The 15,270-nt window shown below is 38.8% G+C and overlaps 1 protein-coding gene across 1 annotated transcript in view; it reads left to right on the plus strand.

The window, feature by feature from the left end:
- LOC125233818 (serine/threonine-protein phosphatase 6 regulatory ankyrin repeat subunit B-like) overlaps window positions 1-15,270 on the plus strand; it is a 150,327-nt gene that overhangs the window by 133,406 nt on the left and 1,651 nt on the right. Inside the window, exons 10-11 of the mRNA XM_048139948.1 lie at window positions 8,880-9,011; window positions 15,171-15,237. Of these exons, the coding sequence (XP_047995905.1) occupies window positions 8,880-9,011; window positions 15,171-15,237 (199 nt within the window). The remainder of the gene's footprint in view (window positions 1-8,879; window positions 9,012-15,170; window positions 15,238-15,270) is intronic.

Genomic DNA, 15,270 nt, shown 5'->3' on the forward strand with positions numbered 1-15,270 from the left:
GTCCGATTTTTGAGTCTCACGCATTCGAATTCAGAAAATTGTCACTGAAAATAATAAGCAAGTCACCGTTTTCAACCGGTATTTTAGTGAAAAAATCCCGTATGCGAGATTGAAAAATCGCCCTCCTGATATTATCTTGAAGAGCGTCCGCACTGATTGGTACATCCTTAGTCCGTTTTCACATTATCCGATCCGATATCGGATGTCGGAAAGATTTCAATTGAAAAAATGCAAGATGGCGCCAGTAATGTTATCGGTCCTACATCCGATATCGGATCGGATAATGTGAAAACGCACTTAGAGCATGTTCAGATGATAAGCGTTCAAAGTGCGCTGAACGCGCGCTAGATTTTTGTATAGTGTTCACATGAAACGAGCTTGCCAGGCGTAACCACCACGATTCAGTCAGTAGAGTTCTTACATTTGTTGATGTTAGACTCATGAAAAATTCCTATCTGTAATCTAAACATGCTCTTACTTGCGTACTTACCCTGGCGCAGTAACCCAAAGTGTAGCATGTCATGGCCTCCAGCATACAGCTGTTCGCCACTGTTTCCAAACCTCTGCAGTTCCCCCCATCCATCCAAAGCATCCTCCTTACCGGCCGGGCGGTGTCTTGACTGCTTTCCCTGAAAAGCTTGATTCGTGCATTCGAAATTGCAAAATGAAGTCCTGCATAATACGAGTAAGTTCGTCAAAACAATAGTCCTTTGATATATATATATATAGGTACCATTTCAAAGGCCTGAGAAGTTATTACAATGCTACAGTCGAATCGGCTCTTGGGCTGTATTTGAGATGAGGGTCGGGTTATATTCTTATTCTGGATTAAACCCAATAAATATGGTTATTTAGTTGACTATGTAATATCATGAGACTCATGCGTCTTCGGTGTGTTCTGGTACTATTCTAAAGTAAATTATATGTGTGTAGTACGAGTACATAATTGTTAAGATGTTTGATCTTTTGTGAGGACTGTGAGGTAACAGATACAAGGTCTAAGTACCTACGTATTTACGAGTAGGTAAATACATCTGTGGAAGTGCAATAATTAATCATAATTTGTAAGTTTTATCCGTTATCATATACGCGAAGCGGTGGTGGCCTGGCGGTAAGATCGTGCGACTTTCGATCCGGAGGTCGCGGGTTCGAACCCCGGCGCGTACCAATGAGTTTTTCGGAACTTATGTGCGAAATGTCATTTCATTATTTGCCAGTCTTTCTTCAGTGAAGGAAAACATCGTGAGGAAACCGGACTAATTCCAATAAGGCCTAGTTACCCTTCGGGTTGAAAGGTCAGATGGCAGTCGCTTTCGTAAAACTAGTGCCTACCCCAAATCTTGGAATTAGTTGTCAGAGCGGACCCCGGGCTCCCATGAGCCGTGGCAAATGCCAGGATAACGCAAGGAGGATGATGATCCGTTATCATATACCTCATTATTAATTGTTAAGTTTAACTTTATTTGACATTCCGAAGGGGGTCGTTCAAGACAAGAAAACATGCAATTTTCTTACAAAAACGTGCGGTATCTGTAACGACCTAAATATAATTTGTGAAAATGGAAAACAGTGCACAGTGTTACAATAGCCAGTGCTACACAGAGTGCAGGTGAATAAACAACGCTGCCTTTATTAGGGACGGTAAACACTGTTAGGTACTCGTACCTGTACCTGAAATACCTACTACAGTCAGCACCAATACTAGCGAATGAAAACACAAAGTCTAAAGAGTCCATAGAAATAGAAAAGTCTAGGGTGAACAGGCATCTTCTGGGCGAGCTCACTCCATCGTAGGCCACGGTTTTGCCTTTAGCTAGTCTGTGTCCAAGAGTAAGCCCATTTATAATTTTAAAAAGTAAGTTTTCTCTATTTTTAACCGTCGCCTCATATCTCAAGAAGGACGGTTATCAAGTCGTCTGTATGTTTTTTTTTTATTTTTTATGTTTGTTCCTCGATATCTCCTTCGTTACTGGACCGATTTTAAAAATTTTTTTTTTGATTGAATATATATGCATACAGATTGGTCCCATTTTTCTCAGAACCCAGTTCTGATGATGGGATCCTGGAGAAATCGAGGGAACTCCTCAAATCTGAAAGGCATACATATGGTGATTTTTGTGTTTTTAAAGGAACAGCATGCATTTAGGTACGGAACAGTCACATTTGGTGCAGTGGAACTGCTGATGATGGCCAGAACGGAACTCTTCAAATCTGAACGGCACGCTTATAGAGACTTTGGTATTTTTATACGAACAGCATGCACTTTCGTCCAGAACAGTGACATTTGGTGCAGTGGAATTTCTGATGATGGTCAGAACCGAACTCCTCAAATCTGAACGGCACGCTTATAGTGACTTTGGTATTTTTATAAGAACAGCATGCACTTTCGTCCAGAACAGTGACATTTGGTGCAGTGGAACTGCTGATGATGGCCAGAACCAAACTCCTCAAATCTGAACGGCACGCTTATAGTGACTTTGCCATTTTTATAAGAACAGCATGCACTTTATACACGTTAAACTTCCGTGAGACATATTCAAATAATTAATTGAAATACGGTTGTATTCACGTTATTATCAGTTTGCGGAGTCTAGCCGTCGCGTGAACTCCTATACGCGTGAAGAGGGGCCTCCGAATTGGCCCGAAACATGTCGCAGCAATAGCGATATAATAACGTGAGTACAACCGTATTTCAATTAATTATTTGAGCATGCACTTTCGTCCAGAACAGTGACATTTGGTGCAGTGGAATTTCTGATGATGGTCAGAACCGAACTCCTCAAATCTGAACGGCACGCTTATAGTGACTTTGGTATTTTTATAAGAACAGCATGCACTTTCGTCCAGAACAGTGACATTTAGTGCAGTGGAACTGCTGATGATGGCCAGAACCAAACTCCTCAAACCTGAACGGCACACTCATAGTGACTTTGGTATTTGTGTAAGAAAAGCATGCATTTAAGTTCAGAACAGTGACATTTATTTAGTTATGTTTGTTAAGCATATGTTTTGAAGTCAAAGTTTTCGATTTCTTATAATATAATCGGATTCATGAGGAATTGAGGAAACTCCTCAAACCTTAACGTTATACGTAAGTATATTCATTTGTGTTGCCATCTAATAATTAAAGCATTAAAAGCAGTTTTAAAAAATACTTACACATTTCTACATAATCCAACATTCGCAAGTAGCTTTCACCAGAACCCGAAAGGCGACGGTTTTTTTTTCTTAAAAATTATCTATAATCTAGTAAGCGCTGGTAGCCTAGAGTAAGCACTGGTAGCATAGCGGTAAGTGCGTGTGACTTTCGTTCCGGAGGTCGCGGGTTCGAACCCCGGCTCGCACCAATGAGTTTTTCGGAACTTATGTCATTTGATATTTGCCAGTCGCTTTACGGTGAAGGAAAACATCGTGAGGAAACCGGACTAATTCCAATAAGGTCTAGTTACCCTTCGGGTTGGAAGGTCAGATGGTAGTTGCTTCCGTAAAGTGCCTACGCCAAATCTTGGGATTAGTTGTCAAACCGGAACCTAGGCTCCCATGAGCCGTGGCAAATGCCGGGATAACGCAAGGAGGATGAAGTTTTCTCTATCTTCTTCCTCGGTCCCTCATTTTTGAGGATCGCGACCTTGTATGCAGCGTGTCCACAGCGTGCGGTCATGCGCCATGTGTATTGCGCGCTGCATGCCGCCACCAGCCGCCCTCTTTGCAGCATCTGACCGTCACATGGGTGGCCCTACCCTAAGCACGCTTGCCATCCATTTCTCCCACAATGTTCAGCTTTTCTAGACTATGCTTATCAGAGCGCATAATGTAACTTCTCTAAACAAATAAATCTGTACAGTTCGTATGGTCAGAAATGTCAAAGTTTTATTATTTTCCATGCCATTTAGCGGCTATTTCTGAAGCGTTATTTGATCCCCTACGTTTGATGTTGACTGTACAGGACAAGTGTCCGGAGTCCCGTGACTGACGTTGACAAATGTTTGGTGGAATTGTATTCGTAAAAGAAATTTTTCATTACATACAATTTATTTTTATAACTGATAAAGGAAATGAAGAAAAACAAAAGCGAAACATACAGTAAAATGAAATCCATAAAATGGCGACAATACTATATTTATTTTACTGCTGAAATCGCTATAGTATTTTGCTCCGTAGATATTGTATCTTCAAAGTCGATCATCGACTTTAATACTTATCATTATAAATAACAATCTACCCTATATTAAATATTTAAAGTAATTGCCTACTATTTGCTCCGAATTTTCCGATCCCTGAAAATTCGCTTCACATTCCAACAATTTACTAAATTATCCTGTAAACGGATTACTGTGCATAGCCGAATACCCAAACGCCTCACGATTCGCTGAGCGTTTCACACAGGGTGCCTACGTATCCAATGCACAAAACTCTTACGTTGATATCGTTATCGTATCTATCTCTATCTCTATCGCTCATCCGTATAGGCGCGACAGAGCCTGACTGCGTTTAGCGTGTAGCGTCAACAGCGATTAAGCGATGAGCTATCGGCAATAGAATTAAACAAACAAAAGACAGTCGCTCACGTGTAAATAAAAGAGACGCGATGATAGCGCAAGCCAGTGAAACCTAGTTCGTTTCTGAGCGATGCGATAAATCGCTCGCTCTCTCTTGTGTTTTGTTCGTTCCTATTGCCGAAAGGTTATCGGTTACTCGCTTTTGTTGCGGCCAGTACCTTAGGTTGAACATTAAGGCCTGATTTAGACGGCGTGCGAACTCGCATGCGATTTTAGTTACATTGCGGGCTGTTGAGGTTAAATACATTCAGCACAGCCATCAAATACCGCAATGTAGTAAAACTCGTATGCGAGTTCTCTCACCGTCTAAATGGGCCCTAATTCAATTAGCATCGGCGCGGCAGCTCTAACACCCACATCAACCCTGAAATATTGCCAATTAAGACCATCCAATTACATTCCAATAAAAATGTACCTGCCATCTATAATAAAACTTGTTAGTCGTAAACCAAAGACATATATAACTCTGTATAGACAGATAGTCTAAGAATAAAACGTACCTCAGTACCATACAGAAAAAGGTACGGTGGCCTAGATGGCATTACACCTTTGGGGTACGCTCAGCTAGATGGCGCTAATATTAATATTTGACATTTTAACACATTATGGGCCAAATTGTCAAAACTGAGGTCCAAAAGTTCTAAGCCTGTGTCAAGATATGGCAGTCTATGCACTGTGATTTCACCAGTAACTCTCATGTTTTTGACTTCGTTAGTAACTCTCTATAATACTCGATCCTCTTTGTCGTAAACACATAAAACAAATGAAGCAAGTTAACCTAGCCTTTACTAATCTAAACAGATTTAAGTACCAAAACTTTATAGATCACTGAAAAGAACAAATAAAACATGCCAAGCTTATTAACTTTATAAAATTACGAGCAAGCAATATAATCCAGGGTGGCTAGCCGAATGGCACAATCGCTCACGAAACGCTCACGAAACGAAGCGCTAGTAGATATCTATCTCTATCGCGCTTGCGTATTGGCGCGACAGAGCCAGCGGCGTATCGCTTTCGTTTGGCGTCGGAGAAATGCCATTCGGCTACGGGGCCAGTTATGTCGATATTAAAACACGGAGCAAGTTTCTTAAGTAAAAGTTTAGCCTGGAGCGAAGTATATTTTCGTGAGATCTTTTGCTCTTTCTAACTTTAAGTTGGTAAGCGAGTTAGGAAGTCTAGTGTAGCTTGAAGGCATATTAAAGGTAACTCTTTGTGAACTACTTAGCTCACGGACAACTTTCTCGAAGCTAATGAGACATTAGATACCTACTGCCACGGTACAGAAGGCATCGAGGCAGTCCCTTAAATTGTCGTTCCTACTAGTAAGCTCTTTAGTTGCAGCGACAATTTAAAGAACACGATAATTTTGTGCACACTAGAATACTCGTACCTATTCTACTACAATAGAAATCATTTATTCGTGATAAACATTACAAATATTACGATACAAAATACATTTTAATCAACACAACACTACAATCAATTTGGGGGTATTTTATGCTTACTCTAAGTGCGTTTTCACATTTCGATCCAATATCGGATGTAGGACCGAAATCCCATGTATTACAGGCGGCATCTAGGTTTTTTCCATAGACATCGTTTCGACATCCGATATCGGGTCGGATAATGTGAAAACGGACTAAGAGTAAGAATAATGGAATCGGGAATTTCCTGTCGTATTAAACTTGAAGGAACAAAACAAAAGAAGAAAAAAAGACTCTTTCTAGTTAGACATAGTAGAAAAATAACAAATTGTGGTCGTGAGAATTTTAAAAACCTACTAAAAGAAATTGATTGGAATCGTATTGACGTAAATGATTTTTTAGGCAAATTAGGAAATATTTATAATAAGTGTGTTAAATTAAAGTTGCAAAAAATAGCCATTGACAAAAAAACTAGACTTAAATGGATTACTAAAGGCATTAAGATCGCTAGTAAAATGAAGAGGTTCCTTATAAATGTGGATAATAAGACTTGTGATGCCTCAGTTCTGAGATATCGTAAACAGTACCTACTCATTTTTAAGAGAGTTGTTAAGAAAGCTAAAATGATCGCTATTCAATCAGAAATTGACTCCACAAAAAATACATCGAAATGCATATGAGGTATTGTAAATAGGCATACAAACAACAGTTTAAAGGTGCAAGAAATTATTAAACTGAAAAAAGATAATCGTATTATTCAACAACCTAAAGAAGTTGCGGAGGTTTTCTCCGACATTTTCGATAATAGTAAAAAAGAATCTGGTAACATAGCGACAGCAATTTGCAACTTGGAGCGGGATGCAGAATGGGTTGAGAGTGTTATAGTCTTGGATCCAGTTACAGTGCAAGAAGTAAAAAGATTAGTAAGAGGTATGCCAAATAAAAAATCATGCGATTACGATGAGATACCTATTAATATGATTAAAGATTGTCTAGATATCTTTGCTAAACCTTTAGCTCAATTTTATAACAAATGTCTGGACTTAGGTACCTTTCCAGACCAGTTAAAAGTTGCGCGAATCCTTCCAATTTATAAAAAGGGGATAAAAGTGACCCTAAGAACTACAGACCAATATCCTTGTTACCGGTTCTTTCCAAGATCTTCGAGAAAATACTTAAAAGTAGATTAGTTGCTCATTTAACTAAATTCCGTGTTTTAAATTCCAGACAATTTGGGTTTCAAATGAAAAAAGGTACATCTGATGCCGTTGAACAATTCGTTGATGATGTGATTCTAGAGCTTAACAACAGAAAAAGGGTAGCAGGTTTATATCTAGATCTCAGCAGTGTTTTTGATATGGTAGACCATGAACTTCTTCTTAACAAACTGAACCATTATGGAATTCGAGGGAAAGCTCTACTTTTATTCAATAGTTACTTGAAAAATCGGAAGCAGTATGTTGAAATAAAAAGCATTACAAATGAAGAAGAAATAACTGTAAATTCAGAATTGAGAGGAGTTACCAGAGGCGTACCACAAGGTTCCGTATTGGGCCCATTACTATTTATAATTTTCACTAACGATCTTTTTAGCTATATGTCCCGGAATGTGTCTGGTTTAAAGATAGTATCATATGCAGATGACACAAATGCTATATTGTCAGATAATAACATAACAAATCTTAATATTAAGATTAATGTAGCACTTGATGCTTTTGATACATGGTTTAATGTGAACAACTTAAAGCTTAATATGGAGAAAACGCACCTCATGCTTTTCAAAACGAACTCGAAGTCAAGTGATATTCTCCATATAAGAATGAATGGTAGTGAAATTCATCAAGTAAATGGTGTTAAGTTTTTAGGAATACACATTGACTCACAACTTAATTGGAAAGATGAGCTTCAGGATATAGAAAGCAGTATATGCTCAGCCTGCTATGCTATACGGTGTTTAAGGGATGAAATAGAAGTGAGACATCTTAAAATGGTGTATCATTCATTGGTAGAATCCAAATTTAAATATAGCATTCGTTTCTGGGGAAATGGGTTTAAAAACAATTTTAATAGAGCTTTTATCATACAAAAAAGGGCAATAAGAACAATGACGCGCACCCCTCAGTGGGTTTCTTGTAGAGAGCTTTTTATTAAGCTAAGAATACTTACACTACCTAGTTTGTATGTACTCGTACTTCTTACGTCATTTGTTAAGAATTTGCATGAAACTGAGGAGGATAGACAGGTTCGTTTATCAACACGTAAGAAAAATTTTTGCAACACTTTTTTTCCGAATTTACAAGTGGCTAAACACTCTGTGCGCTACCAAGCAGTGGATTTGTACAATAGGTTACCTTGCGAACTAAAGGAAATACAAGACTACCGTGTTTTCAAGAATTCCCTCAAAATGTTTTTACTAAAAGGTTGCTTTTATAATATTAATGACATATTTAAAGACCCTAGTTCTATCTATTAATTTGACATTGCATAATTTTTAATTTAATTTTTTAATTTTTTAAATATCTTTTTTTCTTTTTGACTCTATGTATCGCTATATCTTACTTGACTTATATTCTCTAATTTTATCTTTTGCTACACCTCAAGGGGTTTCATGTGCTGTACTGTATATTATGTATAGACTGTATAGTGTGTGAATGCTAATAAAGAAAAAAAAAAATACGTGGCGTTTTAGACCTATGGCCCCGTCTTAGAAGTCTTAGAACAGGCTCAGGTAATAGTTACTGGAATACTGGAAACAAAACAAACAAGGAATTTATTTTAGGGGATACCTGAATACTCATACGGTTGTTATGTGTGGCGGGGTGGTTCTTCAGCATTTTAACAGCAGATAAAGAACTGGTCTTAGATATCCATTAACAAATATTATCTTTTATTGCAGTGGTCACGTTCTCCGGTGAGCATCGCCGGTGGCGCCTCCGACGGGCCTCCGGAAGGCTTCCGCCGAGCGGCGAGAGGCTCCTTCTCCGCCATATTAGGCCTACTCACTGCCACAGCTAACCTAGACCACCAGGTCAGTCCTCCTCAGTAGTCCTACCAAAGATATCCATCAACGTCAACGTACTCCTCTAGCCTCCGGGGACCACCGCCGGGCCGCGAGAGGCTCTTTCTTCGCCATCCTAGGACTGCTGACTACCACAGCCAAGCTGGACCACCAGGGGCCCGTTTCTCGAAAGGTACAAGTCTTGTATTACAAGTGTGTTTCCATGACAACCCATACGATTTGACAGTTCGCGCACTTGTAATACAAGGCTTGTGCCTTTCGAGAAACGGGCCCAAGGGGCCCATTTCTCAAAACTGAAAGTTACAAGTTGCAAGCGGAAGTCTCTTTCCAACTTGTCATATTGGACATTGACAACCGCTTGTAAATTGTAACTTGTAGCTTCGAGAAATGGGACCCAGGTTCGTACTAGTTATGATACTCTTAAAGACTCGTTCTCCGCGATCTTGGGACTTCTTGCTAGCCAACCCAGGCCACCAGATCAGTCCCCACATTATTTAGGAGACAAGGGGACTCCGCAAGGTTACAAACAACCATCCAGCTCCTATACAAGAAAGGACTCACAATACCCACATTCTAACATGCACATAGGGAACTTCAAAACTTGATTTTTTTACATGGAATAGGTCTGAAGGCTCAAACTCCTTTAGGCTCATCCTTTTCCAGACTTATTAATAATTTAACCACGTGTGGTGACGGGTTAAGAATTTCACCACCCCCTTTCTTCCCGTGGGTGTCGTAGAAGTAGACTGTGGGATATGGGGTAAATTGTGGCGTAGGTGAGAGGCTGGCAACCTGTCACTGCAATGTCACAATTTGGATTTCTTTCAACAGTTTCAACCCCTTTTTGCCAAGACTGAAACTTAGTAGTTAATGTGCTCTGCCTACCCCTTTATGGGATATTAATAATTTTTGAAGTACCTTCCCTGTAATTTCGAAACGAGAAGAGCCGTTGCAATAACCTAGTTTAAAATAGCACCATGAATCGTTTAATAGCAGCCTGATAGCTTCAGACCCGCCCAGGTGAGCTCTCTGCTCACTAAATGGAAGTAGAAGCGACGTCCGTTCATATCCGCCGTAACGTCCGCAGTTATCGCGTAGCAATTGTGCCGGCTATCTAAGGAACGGTGTTCAGGTGAAATGGACAATTTGCTACCAATCTGTTTCTATTACTTCTCGACATCAAAACTCCCCGTGAATCCACTGACACTTTGGTTTTATATTTGTACAAAGTACATAGTTTAGCAATGGGAGTATGTTTTTAAACTGATATGAATTCAACCATCATCTTGGTCAAACCCTATACAAGTTGTAATAATTGAAACCAATTTAATTTGAAGTCATTACGAGTGTTTGAATTGTTTTGTCATGATAACCCATTTGGCGTGAGTTGATGTGTATGGTTATAAGTGTCAAGTGCCTACTATAAAGTATTTTTTTCTACTCCAGCACTTAAATCTGTCAATTAGATTATTGTCAGCGGTATCCAAATTAAGTTCATTTGAGTAACGATGAGAAAGTCTATTTGTCTATAGGTTCATAGGATTACTGCTAGCAGTAATCATATGAATATAGGAGTTCTGTTAATTTTTTTTTAAAAGCACAACTTCCATTTATCAGGTATGTTTTCATTTACAGTAATAAGTAACTTTTAATAAATAATATAATATTTAGGTTCATAATTTAAATCAAGATGAAAAAATAAACTTAAATGCGTTTTACATATTAGATATTGCAAAACAAAGGTAAAAATCATAAGTTTATCCAATAATTTTACATTCGACATTTAAATATTCTTGAACGCAACCACATTTTTCGTAATTGAAAACCGGCTTATTTTCTATTTCTCTTGTCTATGGTATGTTTGACATTTGTAAACTTATCACGAAACTATTTGAACTATTTCGGTGGTGTGTAGTTTTAATTCGACGTTATTGTGCAAAAACATAAGTAATTATGAGTGATTCTGGTGAAAAATTCACTTCCGAAGAAATCAAGGCTATGGGCGCTCAAAGTGACTGACAATTTGTTACATGAAAAGTCAGATAAAGCGTACCAAAAATGTTATGATTGTTTTGACATGGAAATTGCAAAACAATGTTTCAACTTTCTCTGAAACGGCGTTGTTGGCATATTTTGAAGAATTGTGCAACAAGTTCTCGCCATCAACATTGTGGACAGAATACTCAATGCTACGACGATCCACACAAATATTCCCATTCATTACATTAAGTAAGTAACTAACCCATTTTATTATTCTCGAATAGGTATGTATGTGGCTGTCGTAGAAAAAGTATAGTATACAATCGTAACATTATGAAGGCTATAAAAGTCTCGTACCTTACTTAGGCCACTCGGCAAGCCTTCGTGGCCTAACCGCGGTACTCAACTTTTATAGCCTTCATAACGTTACCGTTATATAATATACTATTGGTTTATTTCGTATAATAGCAAATTACACTTTCGCTTACAAGACCATTGAAGATAAAAGTACCTACCTAATGAAGGATAAATAAAACACAGTGCTAATGAAATACGTGGAAACACGCGAAGAAAAGGAATTATAAATGCTCTCAGAACATTAGCGGAGCCTTTCATGTTTTCCTTATTACAGTAGACTTCGCCATTTTATACAACTTCGTCTTTAGGTACGTTATAGGAAATAAAAGGAAATTAAAATGTACAAAAACTAAAAAACTAGACAAATGGATTAAGGTTCGTTACAAGGGTGAATTCGCGGCAAGAGCAACATGAGTCACGATTTTATGGCACGTTCCATTTATTCACGATGCAAGTGATAATCTACCTCTAAATAAGTGCTACTTTCCCGATATATGCATAGATCCTTTTATTTGCAGCTGTAGTTGAAATAAACAATCAATGAAGTCGTGACTCACGTTACTTTTACGCGGATTCACCCACAACTTAATTTTATAATACCTACCATATTCCTAAAACGTCGCAATGCCAAAACAGATTAGTCTCATAATGTCTAAAACTTAAACCTACTTCTCAAATTACCGTACGGTAGGTACTTCCCAAAATATCTAAAAGTCAAATTAACTCAAAACCAAAACTTCTCAAAATGCCTAAAATGCAGTATCCATGAAAACTGCACTTTTACACTATGAGTAGGGGTCTAGTGCTATTTGGCTGTGGTCTTCTGTAAGGCGGAGGTACTTCCCCAGTTGGGCTCTGCTCTAGATTCGAGCGAGATGATATCCGCTGTGCTGTGCCCTACCACACAAAGCGGAATATCATTCGCTATGCCCTACCTCCTACAAACCTATTAACTACGTATTCATATCCCTAAATGTGAGAAATGCATTACTGTACAGTTCTTTTACTGTACTGTCATTTTACTTCGCAGCTTACTCCCAAGATAAGATGCCCACGGCTGCGTATTTTTTCTACTCATTTCTCATTCGTTCTTGCCGTAACAAAAGAACTATCTGACTTCGTAGACGCTCAAAATACATCGCATAAAAATATTGCCTTAGAAACTTACTTAGATAGTCGGTTCCGAGATCCTCTTTTAAAAATACAGCGTGGAATAATATTAGTGTCGAGTTTTCTTTGTGATCTTTGTGGAATAGGTAACTTGGTTTTATGAAATAATTTATTTTTTATCTGCTTTTAGAATCGCTATTAGAGAGGGGCATTTGTTGAAAAAGTATTGAAGATATATACAAAGATAAGACTGATAGGAGACATTAAAGTCCAATTACATGAAATCAATGTAAACATTGGCATGAAAAGCAAAACCTTGTAAGTATAAAACCATTGAAATTGGTGATCCTCCGAATTTTAACCGTGACTGTGATCGGTCAGTTTCCCTAGCTGGAAAATTGAACACAGTTAGGGTGTTACGTACTAAGTAGGTAGTTACGCCGGTAGTCAGTGTGGATTAACCCTTAGCGCAGTGGTGGGCAAACTTTTTTCATCGGGGGCCAAAATTTTAAGGAATTGTACAGGCCAGATTTACAACAGAAATACATTTTTATACCTACAGTGCCATCTATATTACACAGACACACTAATTTAAATGACCAGTGGAGGGGCGGATGAAATCCTTCCGCAAACCGTACTTTACCCACCACTGCCTTAGTGCGTTTTCACATTATCCGATCCGATATCGGATGAAGGATCGATATCCCATACATTTAAGCCGCCATCTTGACGACCGGTCTGGCGCAGTCGGTAGTGACCCTGCCTGCTGCGCCGCGGTCCCGGGTTCGAATCCCGGTAAGGGCAGTTATTTGTGTGATGACAGATATTTGTTCCTGAGTCATCGATGTTTTCTATGTATATAAGTATTTATATATTACATATATCGTTGTCTGAGTACCCACAACACAAGCCTTCTTGAGCTTACCGTGGGCCTCAGTCAATCTGTGTAAGAATGTCCTATAATATATTTATTTATTTATTTATTTATTTATTATCTTTGATTTTTGCTATTGAAATCCTACAGACATCCGAAGAGCTACTTGGCTAAAATGTAGGTTCGTCTTGACGGGAGCACTGCCGTAACCCCAGATAGGTATCTATGCTGACTATACTACTAAACGGTCGTAAGATACACCTGGCAGGCAAGCAAGGTCGTGTGATAAGCGATATAACGTCAGGCCGACCTTTTCGCACTATTTGTAAGTGCGATAGGGACGCATCGATGCGATCAACTTCATCTTTTAGTGTACTACGCCCGCTGGTCCATATTATGATACCTGCGGTTTAGTATAGGTACATACCTGCGGGCAGGTTTGTCTCCTTAGCCGTATGTAAATGACATGACACACGGGTCGATCTACCCGGAGGGTCGAATTATTCAATTTGCCTGGAGCCACAGCATACCGGTACCAAGTTTAATCTATTTTACGAGTTGCCAATTTTCCCCCGACCGGAACGTTTCCAGTCAATTTCATTTTCGAAACAGGCTTATTTCTGCTTTCTTGGCATAACTGGCATAAGTGAACGACCCTTGTGGAATGAGAATGGTTTTCCCAAATTGATGAGGTTGTATTTGTTTTTTTATAGAACTGATAATGCTGTTTGTAAAATAGTTATTTTCCCCTCACTAGCTCGGAAACACGTGTTTTGTACTTCAATACCAGCGGGTAAAAACGCATTTTATCCACTAGTGGGTAAAATAATTTGACCTTGAATAAAGTCAAATTAACTGCTTTCAAATTGATAAAAGTAGGTGAATCTAGTAATAAAGATGATTTACCACCTGTGGAACTACTGGAAGCAGTGATATACGCTTTTTTTGCGTTGTAGTTTCCTCGCTATAATGAGGGGAAAAGTTTTATGTTACACTCGGGTGCAAATGTATTTTACTTCTCGTGTGTTAAAAAACTCGCAAGTTCAGGATTCTATTCTCGAACCACTCGCTTCGCTCGTGGTTCAACTATAGGGTCCTTTCACTTGCTCGTTTTTCAATTCCACACTCGGCGTTAAAATACAACTTTGCCCCCTTGTATAACAAATAACTATTGTTTTACAAGGGGGCAAAGTAGTTGTTTAACCGCACGTGTCAATATTGATATCCGAGCAAGCGAAAGATTCTAATATTGAACCGCGAGCGTAGCGAGTGGTTCAAAAAGTGGAATCTTGATCCACCGACTGAAACACAAAATTTTTCACCTCACCAACACGAACAAAATACTGACTATGAAATCATCATATAGGTAAAATCTAGCAGCCAGATTAAGACATCGAGTTAAAATTTGTATGAAATTACCTTGCCCCCTTGTGGATAAAATGCAATCTGTTTTAGAATAGCAAAGAAAGCCTAAGGGCTTTCTTACTGGTAAGCCAGTTGGTGTGGTGAAAAGTAATTTACTAAACGGTAGGTACAACGCATAGCTTAAATATTGCCATTAAATATTGCCATTGCCAATAAAACAAAATTGACTTAAGTAGGTAGGTACTCAATTCAATAATTTGTAACAAACGGATTGCAAAATATGGGAACTAAGCGTTGCAGACTTAGGTATATTTTCGTCATAAGTATTGTACATTATAATAATTGTTCACGCTAATTGTGTCGAGCTGAACTGCACAAATTGTAAAGTAAACAAAAATCATCGCAATTATTATTGAACTTAGGTTTGAGATCATTACCACAACGCCGTGATTAAGAATGAGATTATTATTATTACGTTTCAGGAGCACTCGGACGGGTCAACCACGCCGCGGGACAAGTCAGGCGGACACTCACCCGCTGCTAGCGAAGGTAACTCTTTTCATATCGGATGTAGGACCGACA

The sequence above is a fragment of the Leguminivora glycinivorella genome, chromosome 15 (genome assembly GCF_023078275.1).
Source record: "Leguminivora glycinivorella isolate SPB_JAAS2020 chromosome 15, LegGlyc_1.1, whole genome shotgun sequence".
Lineage (NCBI taxonomy): Eukaryota > Metazoa > Arthropoda > Insecta > Lepidoptera > Tortricidae > Leguminivora > Leguminivora glycinivorella.